The sequence below is a fragment of the Dama dama genome, chromosome 14 (genome assembly GCF_033118175.1).
Source record: "Dama dama isolate Ldn47 chromosome 14, ASM3311817v1, whole genome shotgun sequence".
NCBI classification, from domain to species: domain Eukaryota; kingdom Metazoa; phylum Chordata; class Mammalia; order Artiodactyla; family Cervidae; genus Dama; species Dama dama.
In genome coordinates, this window is record NC_083694.1 from 62980071 (window position 1) to 63000146 (window position 20076).

The 20076-nt window shown below is 39.9% G+C and overlaps 1 protein-coding gene across 3 annotated transcripts in view; it reads left to right on the forward strand.

The window, feature by feature from the left end:
* The first annotated feature begins 8836 nt into the window (after positions 1-8836).
* Positions 8837-20076, forward strand: part of HMCN1 (hemicentin 1) — a 525163-nt gene continuing 513923 nt past the window's right edge. Inside the window, exon 1 of one of the 3 annotated variants that reach the window (XM_061160939.1) lies at positions 8837-9282. In XM_061160939.1, the coding sequence (XP_061016922.1) occupies positions 9015-9282 (268 nt within the window). In that variant the 5' untranslated portion in view covers positions 8837-9014. The remainder of the gene's footprint in view (positions 9283-20076) is intronic. The other 2 variants (XM_061160937.1, XM_061160938.1) reach the window with 2 other exon arrangements.

Below are 20076 nucleotides of genomic sequence, written 5' to 3' on the forward strand. Positions count from 1 at the left end.
GTCACTTCTTCCACTTTCCCCCTTCTATTTGCCATGAAATGGTAGGACTGGGTGCCATGATCTTCGTTTTTTGAATGTTGAGTTTCAAGCCAGCTTTTTCGCTCTCTTTCACCCTCATCAAGAGGCTCTTTAGTTCCTCTTCACTTTCTGCCATTAGAGTGGTATCATCTCCATATCTGAGGTTGTTGATATTTCTCCCAGCAATCTTGATTCCAGCTTGTGATTCATCCAGCCTGGCATTTCCATGATGTACTCTGCACAGAATTTAAATAAGCAGGGTGATAATATATAGTCTTGTAGTACTCCTTTCCCGATTTGGAGCCAGTTTGTTGTTCTGGTTCTATTGCTTCTTGGCCCACATATAGGTTTCTCAGGAGATAGGTAAGGTGGTCTTGTACTGTTATCTTTTTAAGAATTTTCCACAGTTTGTTATGATCTATACAGTCAAAATCTTTAGTGTAGTCAATGAAGCAGATGTTTTTAGGAATTCCCTTGCTTTCTCCAGGATCCAACAAATGTTGGCAATTTGACATATGGTTCCTCTGCCACTTTGAAACCTAGCTTGTACATCTGGGAATTTCTAGGTTCATGTACTGCTGAATCCTAGCTTGAAGGATTTTGAGCATAATCTTGCTAGCATGTGAAATGAGTGTGATTATTTGGTAATTTGAACATTCTTTGGCATTGCCTATCTTTGGGATTTGGATGAAAACTGACCTTTTCCAGTCCTATGGCCACTGCTGGGTTTTCCAAATTTGCTGGCATATTGAGTACAGCACTTTAACAGCATCATCTTTTATAATTTGAAATAGCTCAGCTGGAATTCCATTCCTTCCACTAGCTATGTTTGTAGTAATTCTTCCTAAAGCCCACTTGACTTCACATTCCAGGATATCCAGCTCTAGGTGAGTGACCACACCGTTGTGGTTATCTGGGTCATTTAGACCTTTCTTGTATAATTCTTGTGTATTCTTGCCACCTCTTCTTAATCTCTTCTGCTTCAGTTAGGTCCCTACCATTTCTGTCCCTTATTGTGTCCATCCTTACATGAAATGCTTCCTTCATATCTCTAGTTTTCTTGAAGAAATCTCTAGTATTTCCCATTCTGTTGCTTTCCTGTATTTCTTTGCATTGTTCATTTAAGAAGGTCTTCTTAACTCTCCTTGCTATTCTCTGGAACTCTGTATTCAGTTGGGTATATCTTTCCCTTGGTCCTTTGCCTTTTGCTTCTCTTCTTTCTTCTGCTGTTTGTAAAGCCTCCTCAGACAACCACTTTGCCTTCTTGGATTTCTTCTTCTTTAGGGTGATTTTGGTCACTGCCTCCTATACAATGTTATGAACCTCTGTCTATAGTTCTTCAGGCACTCTGTCTACCAGATATAATTCCCCAAATTTATTCATCATCTCCACTGTATAAGGGAATTGATTTAGGTCATACCTGAATGGTCTAGTAGTTTTTCCTACTTTTTGCACTTTAAGCCTGAATTTTTCAATATGGAGCTCATGAACTGGGCCACAGTCAGCTCTCGGTCTTGTCTTTGCTGACTAGACAAATATTCAATCTTATTTCAGTATTGACCATCTGGTGATGTCTATGTGTAGAGTCGTCCCTTGGGTTGTTGGAAGAGGGGGGTTGCTATGACCAGCATGTTCTCTTGACGAAACCCCTATAGCTTTTGCCCTGCTTCATTTTGTACTCCAAGGCCAAACTTAGCTGTTACTCCAGGCATCCCTTGACTTCCTAGTTTTACATTTCAATCCCCTATGAAGAAAAGGACATCTTTTTTTTCTTTTTTGATGTCAGTTCTAGAAGGTGTTGTAGGTCTTCATAGAACTAGTCAACTTTATCTTTTTTGGCATAAGTGATGGGGGCATAGACTTGGATTACTGTGATGTTGAATGGCTTGCCTTGGAAATGAAGTGAGATTCTCGCATTTTTGAGACTGCACCTAAGTACTGCATTTCAGACTCTTTAGTTGACTATGAGGGCTACTCTATTTCTTCTGAGGGAATCTTTCCCACAATAGTAGATATATTTTATACATAGCAGTGTGTATATGTTAATCTCAGACTCCTAATGTATTAACAATTTCCCCTTGTCTTATCCATTGCTGTTATACCAGTTCATAATTTGGAGCCTCATGGCAGCAGTGCAAAGCGGTGAAGGGCAGGAGCTTGGGAATCAGCTTGCCTGCATCCAAATCCTGGTTCCGCTCCTCACTAACCATGACCTTAAGGCAAATTGCAGAAACTGGCCGAGTCTCAGTTTTGTTAGATGAAGGATGTTAATATTATTACTTCAGCCTAGTCCTATTTTTGTCTTTTTCCCAAGTTTACTTTCCTTATCCCATTATTCGCTCATTGTCTGATTTTGCTGAAGTATAACTAATCTTTTTGCTCTTTAGTTTGAATTCCTTCAGTGTCTTTTCATGGCAACCCACCCCAGTACTCTTGCCTGGAAAATCCCATGGACGGAGGAGCCTGGTGGGCTGCAGTCCATGGGGTCGCTAAGAGTCGGACACGACTGAGTGACTTCACTTTCACTTTTCACTTTCATGCATTGGAGAAGGAAATGGCAACCCACTCCAGTGTTCTTGCCTGGAGAGTCCCAGGGACGGGGGAGCCTGGTGGGCTGCCGTCTATGGGGTCGCACAGAGTCAGACACGACTGAAGCGACTTAGCAGCAGCAGCAGCAGCAGCAGTGTCTTTTCATGCCTTCAGGATATAACACAAGCTCCAACCAACTTCATGCAGGTGTAACCTGATAGCCTCTTGCCTCAGGCGTCTCCTGTGCCTCTCTTGTCTCTGTCCTGGGGTTTCCTATTGATGCCTTGGAGCAGGATGCCAAGGAACTCAGATCAGCACACATACTTGTAGGACCCCAGATTGTGGGGTTTTTGGCCTGATGGGATCAGTCTTTGACCAATGAGGATGGTTGCTTGCTGATGGCTAGCTAATTTCCTCTTTTACTTCCTTCACTTCCCTTGCTCCTTCACAATGTTGAGGGGCTAACATAAGGGTTTTCAGTCTGTCCTATGGCCCCAGTAGCCAGTAGCTTAAAGCAGAGGCCGACTTGAGAGTGTACTTTTCCACTGGCTCTCCTTCTCTGCTGCGTCATTGCCTCTACCCTTCATGCCTGCACCCTGCCATCACATCCCAGACCTTTATTTCAGGCTCTGCTTTCTGGGAACTTCAGCTAAGACCAACAGAGAATGTTACAGCTGGAACAAATTTTAGAAATTGTTTAGTATGACCTGCTTTTGAGTGACAGAACTGAAAACAATTAGTGGTTGAAGTCACTAGATTCATAGACTAGTGTTCCTTCAGCCTTACAGAGAATGTTTTTAATAACACAAGTGTGAAAAAAGGCTATATATTACTATTTGTTATTATTGTTATTTCTGAGAAATACTGTTATTTCCCAGAAATATATATTGTTATTTCTGGGCAATACTCTGACTTAAGCATCGCCGTCTGTTTTGCCCCACCCTTCCTTCTTCCATCCTGGGCCGTGTCCTCTTCCTGACCCAATCACTTTCTCTCATTTTATATTCCCGGTATGCTTAGCTGACTGCCTGCCAACATCTACTTTCGGAGAGTCATTTATTTTAAAGTGTAAATAACATTTTCGTACAGGGCTACTTGGTCCCTAGAGATCTGCATTTGAAAAAAGAGTTCAAATTTTATTGAAAAGCAGTGGGAGAACCATGTATGTCTCCCCAGTGTTGCAAATCATAGTCATCAATTATACGAGAGTAGAGTGGAGAGATGCACTGGGGTTATGGAAGTTAATGTGTATTTACATTAAACATCCCATTTCTTTATCACCTGTTTTCCCCATCATGGTACCTTGTAAACCTTACACCTGTTCTTAAGTGTTACCACCCACTTCAATTTCAGAATGCTAGTGAAGCTACAAAAGACCGTCTATAAATAAACAAGTAAAAATGCCTCCTTAGTTATCCGTCCCTTCCAAAGCATTGTGTCCCCAATGCATATACACATAGCTTCAAGCTTGCAATGCTGTAACTTCAAATAAATATAATGGTAATAATACTACTAAACTTTATTGAGTACTTGCTGCATTGCCAGGCATTGGGCTAAGGGCATCATAAGCATATTTCTCATTTTGCTCCCAGGCAAAGAAGGACAATGATCCCAGAGAGATGGGAGATAAATCCTATAACTGTCCCAGTTCACCATCTTCAGAGAGTTTCCAGGCCATGGTGTGTGGAGGTGGAATCAAGATGGAGCGGGGAGGAGAGTCCTCCTTGTACATTCAGCTGAGTGCTGACCAGCAATGTGCATGTGAGGGAAAACCACCGGCAAGAGCAAAGGTGACTGTGCCCGCACTCACACAGGGATGCGGAGGGCTCCGTCCCCACCTGCCAGACTAGGAAACCTCATGCTGCAAAGCGCGCTGGGGAGAGTATTCAGAAGAGTCTTTCCTCAGCAGTGCGGAATAATTCATTCTCCACTGAATAGTGCTTTGGTCTGACATGACAAAGTCAAAAAGTGAGTCGCAAAAGGATCAAACTCTTTCCAAATAACTTTAGTCTGTCCCAGAATAGAGTTCAAGAATATTTATAAAAATACAAAAATGTCTAGTATAAATTTATAATATAAAGGTAAAATTCATATGTCTGACATTCAATCAGAAAATAGGAGACCTGAAAGGTATCAAGAAAATACAACCTATACTAAGGAGAAACACTGGTGAATTGAAACTGATGTAGAGCTGATACGGATATTAGAATTACCAGTCAAGGACATAAAAAGTTACTAAAACTGTATTCCAGATATTCACACACTTAAAATGAGACATGGAAGACATATATATATATATATATATATATATATATATATATAGGATCCAAAGAGAGCTTTCAGAAATAAAAACTGCAGCATCTGAGCTGTAAGGTACACTGGATGAGACAACTGGCAGAACAAACAGTAGAGAAAAATAGATTAGTGAACTTTGAGAAAGAGCTTGAAAACTATCAAAAATTGAAACATAACAAGAAAAGAAAATAGTAATTTAAAAAATTGAAGAGACCATCAGTGAACTAGGTAACAATTCCATGGCCTCATATATGTTAATTGTTTCATATAAAAGGACAAAATATATATGACAGAAATTTCTCACTGGAAACAGCGCGAGAAAGACGACAGTGGAATAACCTCTTTAAGGTACTAAAAGGAAAACAAAAACCTGCCAACCTCGAATCCTCTATCCAGCTAAATAAGTAAAAACAACCCACGGACCTAAATGAAACAAAACCCCCAAACTATCAAAAACAAAGATGAAACAAAGAATTTTTTGAACCCACAACAGTGAAAGAATTCATCACCAGCAGAACTGCACTACAGGAAACAGTAAAGCAAATCCTTCATGGGGAAGGAAAATGACATCAGATGAAAACCTGGATTTACACAAAGAAATGAACAGCACCAGAAATGGCAACTACATGAGTAAATATATTCATTTTTAAATTAATTAAATCTTTTAAAAAGATAATTGACTACTTTAAAAATTACATTAATATAGCGTGGGGTTTAAAATATTGTAAAATAAAATGGATGAAAACAGCAAAAAAGATTGAAAGGAAATTAATGGGAGTATATTATTCTGAGATTCTCTTACTGTATGTGAAGTGGTATAGCATTACTTGAAGGAAGATGGTGATGTATAATTTAAACATTGCTGTTATTTAGTTGCTCAGTCCTGCCCAATTCTTTTGCGATTCCATGGACTGTAGCCCCCCACTCCTCTGTCCATGGGATTTCCCACCATCAGGCTTCTTTGTCCATGGGAATTTCCAGGCAAGAATACTGGAGTGGGTTGCCATTTCCTTCTCCAGGGGATCTTCCCAATCCATGGAATTGAACCCATGTCTTCTGCTTTGCAGGCAGATTCTTTACTACTGAGTCATTGGGGAAGCCCTGTTATAAACACTATGTGCTTAGTCACTCAGTCCTGTCTGACTCTGCGGCCCCACGGACTGTAGCCCTCCAGGCTCCTCTGTCCATGGGGTTCTCCAGGCAAGAATACTGGAGTGGGTTGCCAAGTCCTCCTCCAGGATAAACACTATAGCAACCACTAAAATAAAATAGTTATAGCTAATAAGCTAGCAATAGAGATAAAATGGAAGCATAAAAAACATTCAATCAACCCAAAAGAATGCAGAAAAACGGGAAAAAAGAAACAAAGAACAGAAGAACATATAAAAAACAAATAGCAAGATGATAGATTTCAACCCAACCATATCCATAACATACTGTATGGAAATAGTCTAAAGAGCTCAATAAAAGGCTGAGATTGTTTGCATAAAAAAAGTGAGACCCAATGTTAAGGTGACTACAGGAAACACATTTTAATATACACAAATAAGTTAAAAGCGATAGGATGGGAAGTTATATATCATGCTAAAACACTAATCAAAACTGGAGTGCTATATTAATATTAGACAAAGCATATTCCACAGTAAATACTATTACCAGGGATAATGAATGTAACTTCACAATGATAAAAATATCAATTAATTAAGCTGACATAATAATCCTAAGTGTTTATGGATTACAGGCTTCAAAATGCATGAAGCAAAATCTCATAAAAGGACAAGAAGAAATTGACAAATCCATAATTAAGTCAGATTTTGATTCTGATTGTTCTGTTAGGAAGGCAGAAATCAGTAAGAATACTGAAGATTCGAACAACACTATCAAACTAATTGACATTTATGGAGAATTCCCACCAAACAACATTTTTTTTCAAGTGTACATGAAACAATTACCAAGATAGATCACTGAATCCTTATTAGGTCTGTTCCACTATTATTTCCATTTACAGCTGAATCAACGAAGGCATGAAGAGGTAGGTAACTTCTGAAGATACGCCGTAATTAAGGGTCACAGCTGGGCATTGCACTCAGATTATCTGACCCAGAAGTCTTAACAGCAAGCTCTACCACCACCCTTGAACACCTGGATCAGCTCAGGTCTCGGTGAAGTCTCAGGACTTAGAATGCAATCCCTTTAAGATAAACAAAGGAGTAGGTTACTCAAATAGCATTTTCTAAATACTACTTAGAGAGGAAATACTTTCCCCCTTTCTTCTCATATTCTCACTCAGCCCAAATGGCTAGGCTGCTTCCTTTAAATGACATGACTTATAGGTATCATAAACTCAGGTTCCAGAGTCGCTGGGTCTGAAAGGGAAGACAGTTGCAGATTAAAGTCTAAGAGGCTCAGGGGACCCGGCTCTTCCGGAGGCTGCCTCTGTGTTGGATGGGTGGTCTAACACACATTCCAACTGGATCAAGATGCCTGCTGGCCCCTCTTTACATGCCAGGATCCGGAGAGCAGCTCCTTTGGCAGGATATGAATACATTTTTATTAAAAAGAGGCAAAGAACCCTCAGCTTATGGTTGACTTTCTTTGTCCACCTTGTTATCTCTATTACTGGTACCAGAATGTATGTAATAATGACAAGACGGAAAAACGCTGTACTGTTTTTCGGGCGAGGTTTCCTTACTTATCAGCAAGAAAATGCCACAGAGGGGAACACCTTTGTAATGGGTCTTTGGCTGAGGCTGGGCACACGGGTGTTCTATGGGAGGAAATATGAAATGAGGATATTACTCCGCCTCACGAAGCTGAGGGGAGGATTTATGTTGCTCGGCAAGCATGAATCTTGACAGGGAAATTTAACAAAAAATCAATTTTCTCCTTCAGACGGTCTCCCCTCCCCCACTTCCTTTGCCGCTCTCCCTCTCCTCCGGCGCACTGAGCCTCCATCCCGTACCCCATCCTCCATCCCGTACTCCATCCTCCATCCCGTACTCCATCCTCCATCCCGTACTCCATCCTCCATCCTGTACTCCATCCTCCATCCCGCACTCCATCCTCCATCCCGCACTCCATCCTCCATCCTGTACTCACACCCAACTGCTTTGACTCCTACCATCTTTCCCCACTTACGCTCAGTGACTACCCAGGCCCCGCTGTCTCTCTCTGGTTTCCCTCAACAACCCTTTTCCCTGTCCTCCCGTTTCTGGCCCGTCCAGCTCTCTCCTCTCTCCCTCCCCACCAAAGCCCCACCGTCCCCGAGGAGATCAGAATGGTAAAGTGGCTGCAGCCCAGCCGGGAGGACCTCTCCAGCTCCCCCTCCCGGCTGGGTTGAGGGCTGAGGACAGGAAGCTGGGCTGAGCAAGGGGGGGTTGGGGGCGGGTCGTGGTCTTGGCTTCTTGGGGGCGGCGGGGGGGTGGGGGGTGTATTATGAACGAGGTGTCTGAAGCAGCGTTTTGCATCGCAGGACAACAACAAAAAAAAGGTAATCCCCTTTGTGCACTGGGATAGCGCAGTGTCCCTCGGTTCGGGACCTCGCCACACATTCTTGCAAGCCATTGTTTACCCCGGGGTTTTGGGGGAGGCGCCGCGCGGGTGGGCGCGGAGGGGACCCCGGGAGCGCTTCCCTGGTACTCAATTGACCCGGGACTCGGTGGGGAGAAGTTGCCCTCCAGGAGGCGGGGCCCGGGAGCCAATCAGGAGGCCCTCGACCAATCAGGAGGCGAGGCCGAGCCCGTCTTCCCCTCCCCGGCCCGCTCACGGGCGGGCGGCGCGCAGTGGAAAGTTGGGAGCCGCGGCGGCTGGTCCGGGCGGAGAGCGGCGGCGGCGAGGGCAGTGGACTCGGCGCGGCGCCGCTGGCTGGGAGCGGTCCCCGGGGCATGGGCCGGGCGCGCCGCCCGAACTCAGCCACACGCCGTCCCGGCCGCGGGCACTCAGCCGTCCCGAAGAAGACTGCGTCCGGACGAAGGCTGCCCGGCCCCGTGCAGGGATTTCGGGTTCGGTGCTCGTCCCCATCTGATTCTCAGCCCCCAACTTTTTGCAAGTTCAAAGAGGTTTCTGAAGTCGAATAAATTGCCCAGAGAGGAAACCCGCTGCCTGTTGAGGAGGGCTCAGCAGAGTGCTTAGGCACTCCAGGAAAAAAAGGAAAAAAAGGAAAGAAAGACAAAATGATTTCCTGGGACATGGTCCACACCATATTCCTGCTCGCTCTTCTTTATCCTTCCCGAGGGCAGGATGCAATCCCCCAGTCCGAGGTCGAGGCAGAAGAAATTCCCGAGGGGGCCTCCACCTTGGCATTTGTGTTTGATGTGACTGGTTCCATGTATGATGATCTAGTTCAGGTGATCGAGGGGGCTTCCAAAATTTTGGAGACGTCTTTGAAAAGACCTAAGAGACCTCTTTTCAACTTTGCTTTGGTGCCTTTCCACGATCCAGGTAAGGGAAATACTTATTCTTTGTTATTCCTTATGATTACGTTGTTTCTTATGCTACGGAATTGCGTGTCAGTAAGTTTCAGAACCATTTTAAATGTGTAGCTGAATACTGTTGTAACAAAGAATTGCTCGCCTACATCTGGGTTTGCTCTCTGATACCTGCTCAAGTCTCAGCCTTGGAGATGGCTTGTTTGGGGGTGCTTGCACAGTGGTACCCAAACCTGGAAAGTGTGGAATTATGAAAACCAGAGCAATGATATAAAAATCAGTTAACTTAAAAATTTTTGAAACTAAATGTTTAAGGCAGAGCGGTACATTGGGTATTCAGCAGCAGTGCTTTAACACCCAACTTGAGAGCATTCTCAAGATAACTCTCAAGTTAGGGGGAGAAAAACCTGTTGTGTGAGACACAGGGAGGCTTGTAAGCAACAATTACTAATAAACTGAAGAGATGAAAATAAGCCATTCATTTGTTAATTGAATCTACTGATTTTCGCACCAGATCATCATTAGTTCGGCTCACAGATGGTAATAAATGTGTCCTCCTCTCATCCAGTAGAAATGCATGTAATTTGGTATGGCGGTGCTCTTTAAAGGTAGTTGAAGTACAATCACTTTATTTTTTGCCCTAAAGCCATGGGTTTCAGCTGCTGCGCGGTAATTTGATCCTCTTTACTTTTTTCAGTTTCTCTTTAAAGTGGCACCTTTCTGTGAGGCTCATAGGAGCTCTCATTGTCAATGTGAGGGTAGCATTGCCTGGGGAGCCCTGGGGCTGGCTGTCTAGCATCCACCTGAGTTTCATTAGCACAACTCACTGCCCAGTCGAAGAAATAAAGCAGTGGTTTCTTGAAGTTCTCCCCCACTGTTCTCTCACATTTTTATTGAAATTCTCTTTTCACCAGAAGACTTTGACACAGTCACTTCACAATGAAAACTTGATATTGAGAATCTCAGATTCTTTCCTTGTGCTTTTGACAAGCATATGATAGTTCAATTTATTGCTTGGTTTTAAATGTGGCAGGTTTCAGCTGTTAAAGAATTGGCAGGGGGAGGAGTTTAGAGGAGTTTAGAGGGATTTTGTTTGTTCTTCAAATGATGAAAATAATAACCTGTTCTGTGCTATGCATATAACCTTAGTAATTTCTATGTTATTAAAAATAAAAATTTTAATATTTGAATAAAGAATGATCATTTACTGTGTTAGCTGTCTCAGTGAGACACCTCATATGTTACAATGTTTTAATTTATTAAATGTCAAGATACCAATTGTGATGCAGACCAAGACTTTGTTAGCTTGGAATATGCTAAATATGTTTCTTCTATAGGAATGAATCTAAGGTTGGCAAAAATGTAAAGTAAAAATTCTTTTCTGTGACACCATAGTTTGCTTTCCTCCAAAAAGCTCTTATGAAATGATGCTGCTATAAACAGAACTCAAAAAATTGCCTCAAGTCATAAATGGAAACTAGATCATCATGATATTTATTTTGATACGATATGAACAAAATTATTGGAATAAATTGTATTGTGGTGTGTTCCCTTCCAATTGTTACCAAATAGGAAAATTTGTTGTAGTTGACTTTCCTTTATTTTGGCAATCATGATTCAAAGTAGGGGAAACTTAGTATATTGATAAAAAATGACTAATAAATTAGTTACTTTGAACTAAATAATAAGAGAAAATAATTAACTTAAATTGGCTCCATAAAATTAATTGTATGTATAATTCAGCAAAAGCTGTTCTGGTTTCATTGTGATTCAAAGAAAAGTGTGTTTGAACTTAAAGACGAGAATAGAAATTAAAACATACTAATAACCTTTAGTTTACTAACTCACAATAATGGATTGTAATATTATCTCTGCATGTCATTTTCTGTTTGTGTGTGTGTACAGTAGTTAAGAGTTTTTGACTCCCTTGTACTTCTCGTTGGTTATCAACTTGGAATCACCAGTGGACAGAAAGGGCCTTGAATGGAGATTTACTGGCTTACTGAGTGACGTTGGAAAAGTCTGTCTACATTTTTGTATCCATTATCTCAGTTATAAAACGGCAGAATTGGATTTGAGCATCTCTAAGGTCACTTCCAACAGTGACATTTTACGACTATTTTACACATGGTAGTTTTTCACAGTCCCTGATATAACCGACAAGCAAATAAATGATGTGTGTAATTTAATATAGTTATACTAATAACTTATAGCTTTTCAAAGTGCTGCGGTTGAATTTAGCTAGATGAAGTAATGAATAAGATTTGGGATATAGTCTCAGGCATTTGACAGAGAACTTAAGGCCTTCACAGATGATTGCTTTGGACCTCTGCATAATAATGGGGGCAAGCTGTGTGTTTTGAGGTGGGGGTAAAAATGAAAATACATGGATGTGTAGGTGGCTCAGACAGTAAAGAATCTGCCTGCAATGCAGGCGACCCAATTTCGGTCCCTGGGTTGGGAAGATCCTCTGGAGAAGGGAATGGCAACCCACTCCAGTATTCTTGCCTGGGAAATCCCATGAACTGAGAGGAGCCTGGTAGGCCATAGTCCGTGGGGTTGCAAAGAGTCGGAATGACTGAGTGACTAACACTTTCACATAGACGTACAAGAGATAAGTCAACAAGTTGACAAGGCGGTAATAAAATCACTCAGAAAAATGTAGGAAGCTAGTGTTAGAGGAGTAACAGCATGCATTAGTAGGAGTAACCATGGTAGGAGGAAGTACCACAGAGCGCCAGAGTCATGGCAAGTCAAGACAACTTTTTGATGCTACCTCTGCTTAAGATGGGTTTTCCACTTTCATGATCACATTTAATGTATTAATTTTTAATAGCTTTGTTGACCTTACTATATAATCACTCATTTAAAACATATAATTCTGTGATTTATAGTATATTCAGAGATTGTTATTGTTGTTCAGTCACTAGGTTATGTCCAGCTCTTTGTGACCTCATGAACTTAAGCATGGCAGGTTTTCCTGTCCTTCACTATCTCCCAGAGTTTGCTCAAATTTATGTCCATTGATTTAGTGATGCTATCTAACCATCTCATCCTCTAGTGCCCCCTTCTCCTTTTGCCTTCAATCCTTCCCAGCATCAGGGTGTTTTCCAATGAGTTGGCTCTTCGCATCAAGTGGCCAACATGAAGCTTGAGCTTCAAAATACGTCCTTCCTATGAATACTCAGGGTTGATTTCCTTTAGGATTGACTGGTTTGAAGTTCTTGTAGTGCAGGGAAATCTCAGGAGTCTTCTCTAGCACCACAATTCAAAAGCATCAGTTCTTTTGTTCTCAACCTTCTTTCTGGTCCCAACTCTTACATTCATGACTACTGGAAAAACTGTAGTTTTGACTATATGGACCTTTGTCAGCAAAGTGATGTCTCTGCTCTTTAATATGCTGTCTAGGTTTGTCATAGCTTTCCTTCCAAGGATCAAGCGTCTTTAATTTCATGACTGCAGTCACTGTCAGCAGTGATATAGACATATGCAACCATACCTCAGTCAAGTTTGGAACATCTTCCTCACTTTAAAGAGACACCCTGTGCCTTTTTATTTATCTGTCCTCTTACCTCCACCCCCTCCCCATATTATCCTCCTCCCAAGCCTAAGCAGCTACTAATTTACTTTTTGTCTCTGTGGATTTTCCTATTCTAGACTTTCATATGGATGGAATCATATATTATCTTTTTTTGACTGACTTCTTTCACTTTAGCATGATGTTTTTAAGATTTATCCACATCACAGCATATATCAGTAACTCATTTTTATGGCCAAATAATAATCCATTTTATAGATATACCATAGTTTATTTATCTTTTAATCTATAATGGATATTTGAGTTGTTTCCACATTTTGGCTAGTATGAATAATACGTCTATAATTATTTGTGGGCAATTTCCTGTGTGGACATAGGTGATACTGTGATTTGTAATATGAAATAAATATCTTATCTTTGTCACCTTTTCTAGCATGCAGCTCTTAAAACTCTTGAAATTTCCTAATTGATGAGAACCATAAAGGTATCTTCTGTCATGTTAATGAGGTGACTTTTGGACTTCACTGAAGAATGAGGGCTCATTGCCAGGAGACTCATCCCTGTGATTAGAGGGTTGGGACTTTCAGTCCCACCCCTAACCTCTGGAGAATGTTCCATGTGTACTTGAAAAGAATGTGTATTTTGCTGTTTGGGGATGGAATGTTCTATAATAGTCTGTTATGTCCATCTGGTCTACTGTGTCATTTAAGGCCAACTTTTTCTTACTGATTTTCTGTTTGGATGAGCTAGTTACTGATGCAAATAGTATGTGCAAATAGATGCAAATAGTTATTATTGTATTACTCTCAATTTGTCCCTTTATGTCTGTTAATGTTTTATATTTAGGTTTGTCTGTGTTGGGTGCATATTACAAGCATTATCCTTTTATTGGATTGTTCCCTTTATAATTATGTAACATTCTTCTTTGTTTTAAAGCCTGTTTTGTCTGATATTCTTATTGCTACTCCAACAATTCATTTTGTTTGTTTGTATGGAATATCTTTGTTTCATTCCTTCACTTTTAATCTATGTTTTTACAACTGAAGTGAGTCTTTTGCTGGCAGTGTAGATACAGACTATTAAAAAATCCATTCAGCCACCCGATGTCTTTTGATTGGAGCACTTAGTCAATTTACATTTAGAGTAATTAGTCATAGGTTGTACTTACTGCCATTTTGTTAGTTGTTTTCTGGTTTTTTTCTTAGTTGTCCTCTGTTCCTTCCTTCTCTTGTCCTCTTCCCTTGTGATTTGATGACCTTTTTTTTGTCTGTGTATGTGTTTGTATTTCTTGTATTTTTTGTGTATCTAGTATCAGTTTTGTGTTTGTGGTTACCATGAAGTTTGTATGTAACAACCTATGTAAATATAACAAGCAGTTAGTCACTTAAGTTCAAGAGCATTCTGAAATCACTAATATTTGTCCATTCTCAACATTTTATAATTTGATGTCATATTCATATATTTTTATGCTGTGTATTGCTTAACTGATTATTTTAAATATCAGTGATTTTTATTTTGTCTTTTGACCTTCATGCTGGTTTTATAGATGGTTGCTGCTGCTGCTGCTAAGTCGCTTCAGTCGTGTCTGACTCTGTGCGACCCCATAGACAGCAGCCCACCAGGCTCCCCCATCCCTGGGATTCTCCAGGCAAGAACACTGGAGTGGGTTGCCATTTCCTTCTCCAATGCATGAAAGTGAAAAGTGAAAGTGAAGTCGCTCAGTCGTGTCTGACTCTGTGCGACCCCATGGACTGCAGCCTACCAGGCTTCTCCGTTCATGGGATTTTCCAGGCAAGAGTACTGGAGTGGGGTGCCATTGCCTTCTCCATAGATGGTTGAACCTTTGCTATATGTTTGTTTTTATCAGTGATTTTCTTCCTTTAATAATTTGTTTTATTTTGCTTGGTTTGGTTTTTGTCTTTTCTAGTTAAAGAAGTCCCTTTAATACTTTTTTTAAGGCCAGTTTAGTGGGAATGAACTCCTTTTAGCTTTTGCTTTTCTGGAAACTCTTTATATTTCCTCAATTATGAATAATAACCTTGCCAGGTACAGTATTCTTGATTGTAAGCTGTTTTTCTACAGTGTGTGTGTGTGTGTATATATATATATATATATATATATATATATATATATATATATAGTGCCAGTTTCTTCTGGCTTGTACAGTTTCTGCTGAAAATTAACTGATGGTCTTACAGGGTTCCCATGTATGTAGCTAGGTGTTTATCTCTTGCTGCTTTTAAGATTCTCTCTCTTTTTTTTTTTTTTTTTTAACATTTGGCATTTTAAGTGTAATATATCCTTGTAGGGTCCCTCTGGGTTCATCTTGTTTGGGACCCTTGGTGTTTCCTGGACTTAGATGTCTGTTTCCTTTGCCGAGTTAGATAAGTTTTTAGTCATTATTTCTTCAAATTGGTTTCGTATCCTTTCTTTCTCTTCCTCCTTCTGGAACTCCTGTAGTGTAAATGTTACTATGCTTGCTGTTGTCTTAGAGGTATCCTAATCTATATCTTTTTATTATGCTCTTTCTTTTCGCTGTTGGGATTGGGAGATTTCCACTACTCTGTCTTCCAGATCACTGATCTGTTTTCTGTATCCTCCATTCTACTGTTGATTTCTTTTAGTGTATTTTTCATTTCATTGTTTCTTCAGTTTTGACTGGTTCTTTTTAATATTTTCTCTTCATCTCAATGAGATGAAGCTCACTGAGTTCATCCATTCTTCTTCCAAGATCATTAAACTTATTTATGACTTGTAACTATTTACCTGGTAAATTGCTGTCACTGTTTTGTTGAGTTCTTTTCTGGGGTTTCTATCTTATTCCCATGTTTGGAAGGTGTTCATTTGTCTCCTGCTTTTGCCTAACTCTTTGTGTTTGTTTCTATATGTAAAGTATATCAATTATGTCTCCTGGTCTTGAAAGAGTGGCCTTAATATAGAAGGTATCTTGTGGGACCCCTTGGCACAGTCCCCCCAGTCATCAGAGCGAGGTGCAAAAGAGGGTTATATATCTTGGGTGAAGTTGGTAGCTGTGAAAATTTTGAGAAATAGTTGGATTCTATGTATATTTTGGATATGAGACCAAAAGGATTTAGTGATGAACTAGATGTGAGAGAAAACTGATAGAAGACAAGACAGATTCTGAAGATTTGGCCTGAGTGAGTGGAAGCGTAGTGTAGTGATTTACTGAGATGAGAGGAGGAAGCATGAGCAGGTTTGAGGAACATTGGGAGACTGAGGTCTTTATTTTTGGCTATTTGGTTAAGTTGGAGATGCCTTTGTTATCCAAGTGGAGATGGTACAAAGGCACTTGGTTACATAAGATTATAATTCAGGGGAGAGGTCTGGGTCAGAAACATAAATTTGGGATCAGAAGGTGTGTATAAGATGATAATCAGGGTGAGGCTAAGTGGGACCACTGAAGGACCTATTAGATGAAGAATCAATGAAGGTCTGAGGACCCAGTTCTGGAATACTCCAACGTTGAGCAGTCAGAGACAAGAATAAAAGAACAAAGCAGCCCAAGAAACTGAAGAAAGAGAGAGAAGAGTATAACTACAAGTCAAGAGTGGAAAGCTTTTCAAGGAAGAAACAGTAATTGGTTAGTTAATAAGAGGCCTGAGGATTGGCTAATCTGTTTAGCAATGTGGATATTATTGATATCTCACCAAGAAATGTTGGAAATGAAAGCCTGTTTGGAGAGAATTTAAAAGTGAAGAGGAATTGGAAATGTTTGGAATTACATTGCCTTTTCCAACTCCTGGAAAGATTGTTTTGTTCTTGAAGCTAAAATTGAAACTAGTTTTGATAAATAATTCACCCAGCATCTTACAAAATGCAAATGCAATGTAGTAGAGTCTTCAATTTGGAAGTGAAGATTTGTGTTCTCTTCCTTATTCTTGTCATTTAAGCAAATCATTTAACCTTGCCAGACTTCTGTTTCTTTACCTATAAAAACCAGTGCATTGCTAGATTATTACCTAAGTCGATGGTTTTAGTGATCGTAATATAATGAATGATAATGGACTGCAAAGAGACTCAACGTGGCAAGGACTTGATTCATTGGGAGAATTAACAGCATTACATATCTCTGCACTTGTGTTTCATAGTAATAAAAGTTTTGAACTCTCAATGACTTTGTATGGTTCTGCAGGACCTACATGGTGTTAAAAAAAAAAAAAAAAACACACACTCTAAGACTTTTGTAATGAAAATATTCTTTTAGAATTTTTTTCTGAACAAAAAAATAGAAAGATTTTTACAAACAAAATATTGCACATTGAGACCTTGAAAACCTATACAAATTTACATGAACTAAACTTCAAATTGAATGTTTTCAGTTTCAACATATTTAAAAAAAAGGAGCCAAGAAGCTATGAGTCTCCCTTTGCCTTTGGCAGATCCTACAGGAAGAAGGGTTTTCATGAGGAAAAGGATCTAAGTCCAACAGAAATCTAAAGGAAATGAACTAAAATTTAAGAGTGAGAGATTTTGGTTAGACAATAACTTTGTTTCCTAGGATGATAAGACTATTTTAACCTGAGTGTATAGATCCCACATAACTGGTTGTTTTCTGAGGCTACGGAGATAGTTTGCACAGTGAAAACTTTGTCTTGAAGTATAGGGACTGAATCTTGATATATCGGGTATGTTAAATTTGCTGGAGATGTTTCTATTTTAAAACATCATCTTTGACTCCTGCAGGATGAAAGTTTTTTTTTTTTTTTTTTTTTTATATTAAGTTGAGAAACAGCCCTTTAATTGATTGATAGTAAATCAGAATTTGGTTTTATTTATAGTTTGTCTTTGGTCAAACAATAACCATTCTTAGGGAGCTTTATGACTCTGCTTACCTATAATTAGAGGTAATAAAGTTACTATTTGTCAAGGACCATGCTAGGTGCCTTTGATTCAAAGATGAGGCATAACTTACAAGACGTTAACAGTCTTTATGGAGAAGGGCTAGCGAAATAACAATATTATAAACTGTGAAAGATTTTATAGTGGAAAAATAAGCATAGGGAATTGTGTGAGCTGAGAGCAGTGTCCCTGATACCGTATTCAAGAGGTTGGTGGTTAGCAAAGGTTTTCTAGAAGTGTTACCTGGAGAAAGTGCATGAGTAAAAGCAGTTTAACAAAAATAGTAAAGCTTTCAGGAGCCTGGAAGGATTATAAGTGAAAAGTGCCATGTTCGGGTTTTCATTTTAAATCCTTATCTTTTGGATAGATTGGAACAAGCCAATCCTGAGAGCTGAGAGAGAAAATCTCAGGCCATCATAGCAATTCAGGGAGGAAAATTGAGGTGACTTGGGCATAGGAAAAAGGCTATGGATTTCAGAGTTATTAATAAAGACCAAAAGAGTGGACTTGGCCTTTAAAACATGGAGAAAAGGGAAATATTGCCTTATGTAGATTAAAATATGAAATTGGCATATGATTAAAGAGAAAAGATATGTAAAGTTAGCTTTAAGAGACACTGTTACTCTCAGGATGGGCGTCTTGCTTATAAGCTCCTTATACATTAACTTGTCCAAAATCAAGTCTCAACCAGAAGTGTCGAGGTCAACAATGAAAAAGTCACAGAAACAGACTTAGACATTGTACAACCAAGTTCTTTTTCTTAAAAAAATTGTGGTATAATTGACATGATATTAATTTCAGTTGCACAGTATGGTGATTTGATCTTTGTTTGTGTCATGATATGATCACCATGATAAGTCAGTATTTGTGACCATACATGTTACAAAATGCTTCTTCCTCTGATGAGAACTTTTAAGATTTACTCTCTTAGCAACTTTCACATATAGAATACAGTATTGACTGTAGTCACCATGTTGTACATTACAGCCCCATGACTTACTTATTTTATAACTGCATGTTTGTACCTTTTGACCCCCTTCTCTCATTTTGCCTACCCCCTGCCCCTGACAACCACCAATCTGTTCTCTGTATCAGTGTTTTAAAAAAAATTTTTTAGACTCCACATATCAGTGAGAGCATATAGTATTTGTCTGATTTCACTTAGCATAAACCTGTCAAGGTCCATTCATTTGGTTGCAAATGGCAAGATTTCCTTTTTTATGACCAAGTAATAGTCCTTGGAAGAAAAGTTATGACCAACCTAGATAGCATATTAAAAAGCAGAGACATTACTTTGCCAACAAAGGTCCGCCTAGTCAAGGCTATGGTTTTTCCAGTAGTCACGTATGGATGTGAGAGTTGGACTGTGAAGAAAGCTGAGTGCCGAAGAATTGATGCTTTTGAACTGTGGTGTTGGAGAAGACTCTTGAGAGTCCCTTGGACTGCAAGGAGATCCACCCAGTCCATCCTAAAGGAGATCAGTCCTGGGTGTTCATTGGAAGGACTGATGCTGAAGCTGAAACTCCAATACTTTGGCCACCTGATGTGAAGAACTGACTCATTGGAAAAGACCCTGATGCTGGGAGGGATTCGGGGCAGGAGGAGAAGGGGACGACAGAGGATGAGATGGCTGGATGGCATCACCAACTCGATGGACATGAGTTTGAGTAATCTCCGGGAGTTGGTGACAGACCGGGAGGCCTGGCGTGCTGCGATTCATGGGGTTGCAAGGAGTTGGACATGACTGAGCGACTGAACTGAACTGAACTGAATAGTCCTTTCTCTCTCTCTCTCTGTGTATGTGTATGCATGTCATATTTTCTTTTTCCATTCATCCATAAATGGACACTTCGATTGCTTCCATGTCTTGGCTACTGTAAATAAGGCTGCACTGAACTTGGCAGTTCATGTATCTTTCCATGTTAGTGTTTTTGTTTTCTTTCAATAAATACCCAGAAGTGGCATTGCTGGATCATATGGTAGTTCTGTTTTTAATTTTTTGAGGAACCTTCACATTGTTTTCCATAGTGATTGCACCAAGTTATATTCTCACCAATAGTGCAGAAAGGTTCCCTTTTCTCCATATCCTCACCAACACTTTCTTTCTTTGTCTTTTTGATCATAGCCGTTCTGACAGGTGTGAAGGGATAACTCATTGTGGGTGTGATTTGTGTTTCCCTGATGATTAATGATGTTGAGTAGTTTTCATTTACCTGTTGACCATCTGTATCCATCTGTATGTCTTTCGAAAAATGTCTCTTCAGATACACTGCCCATTTTTAAAGAAGACTCTTTTTTTTTTTTTGCCAAATTTTATCTAAGGTTCAGAGTGTTCATTCTATGCTTAAATAACTAGTCTGTCATGAGCAGTGTTCCAACTGTGGTGGTAGACTGTTTATCTTTATAAAT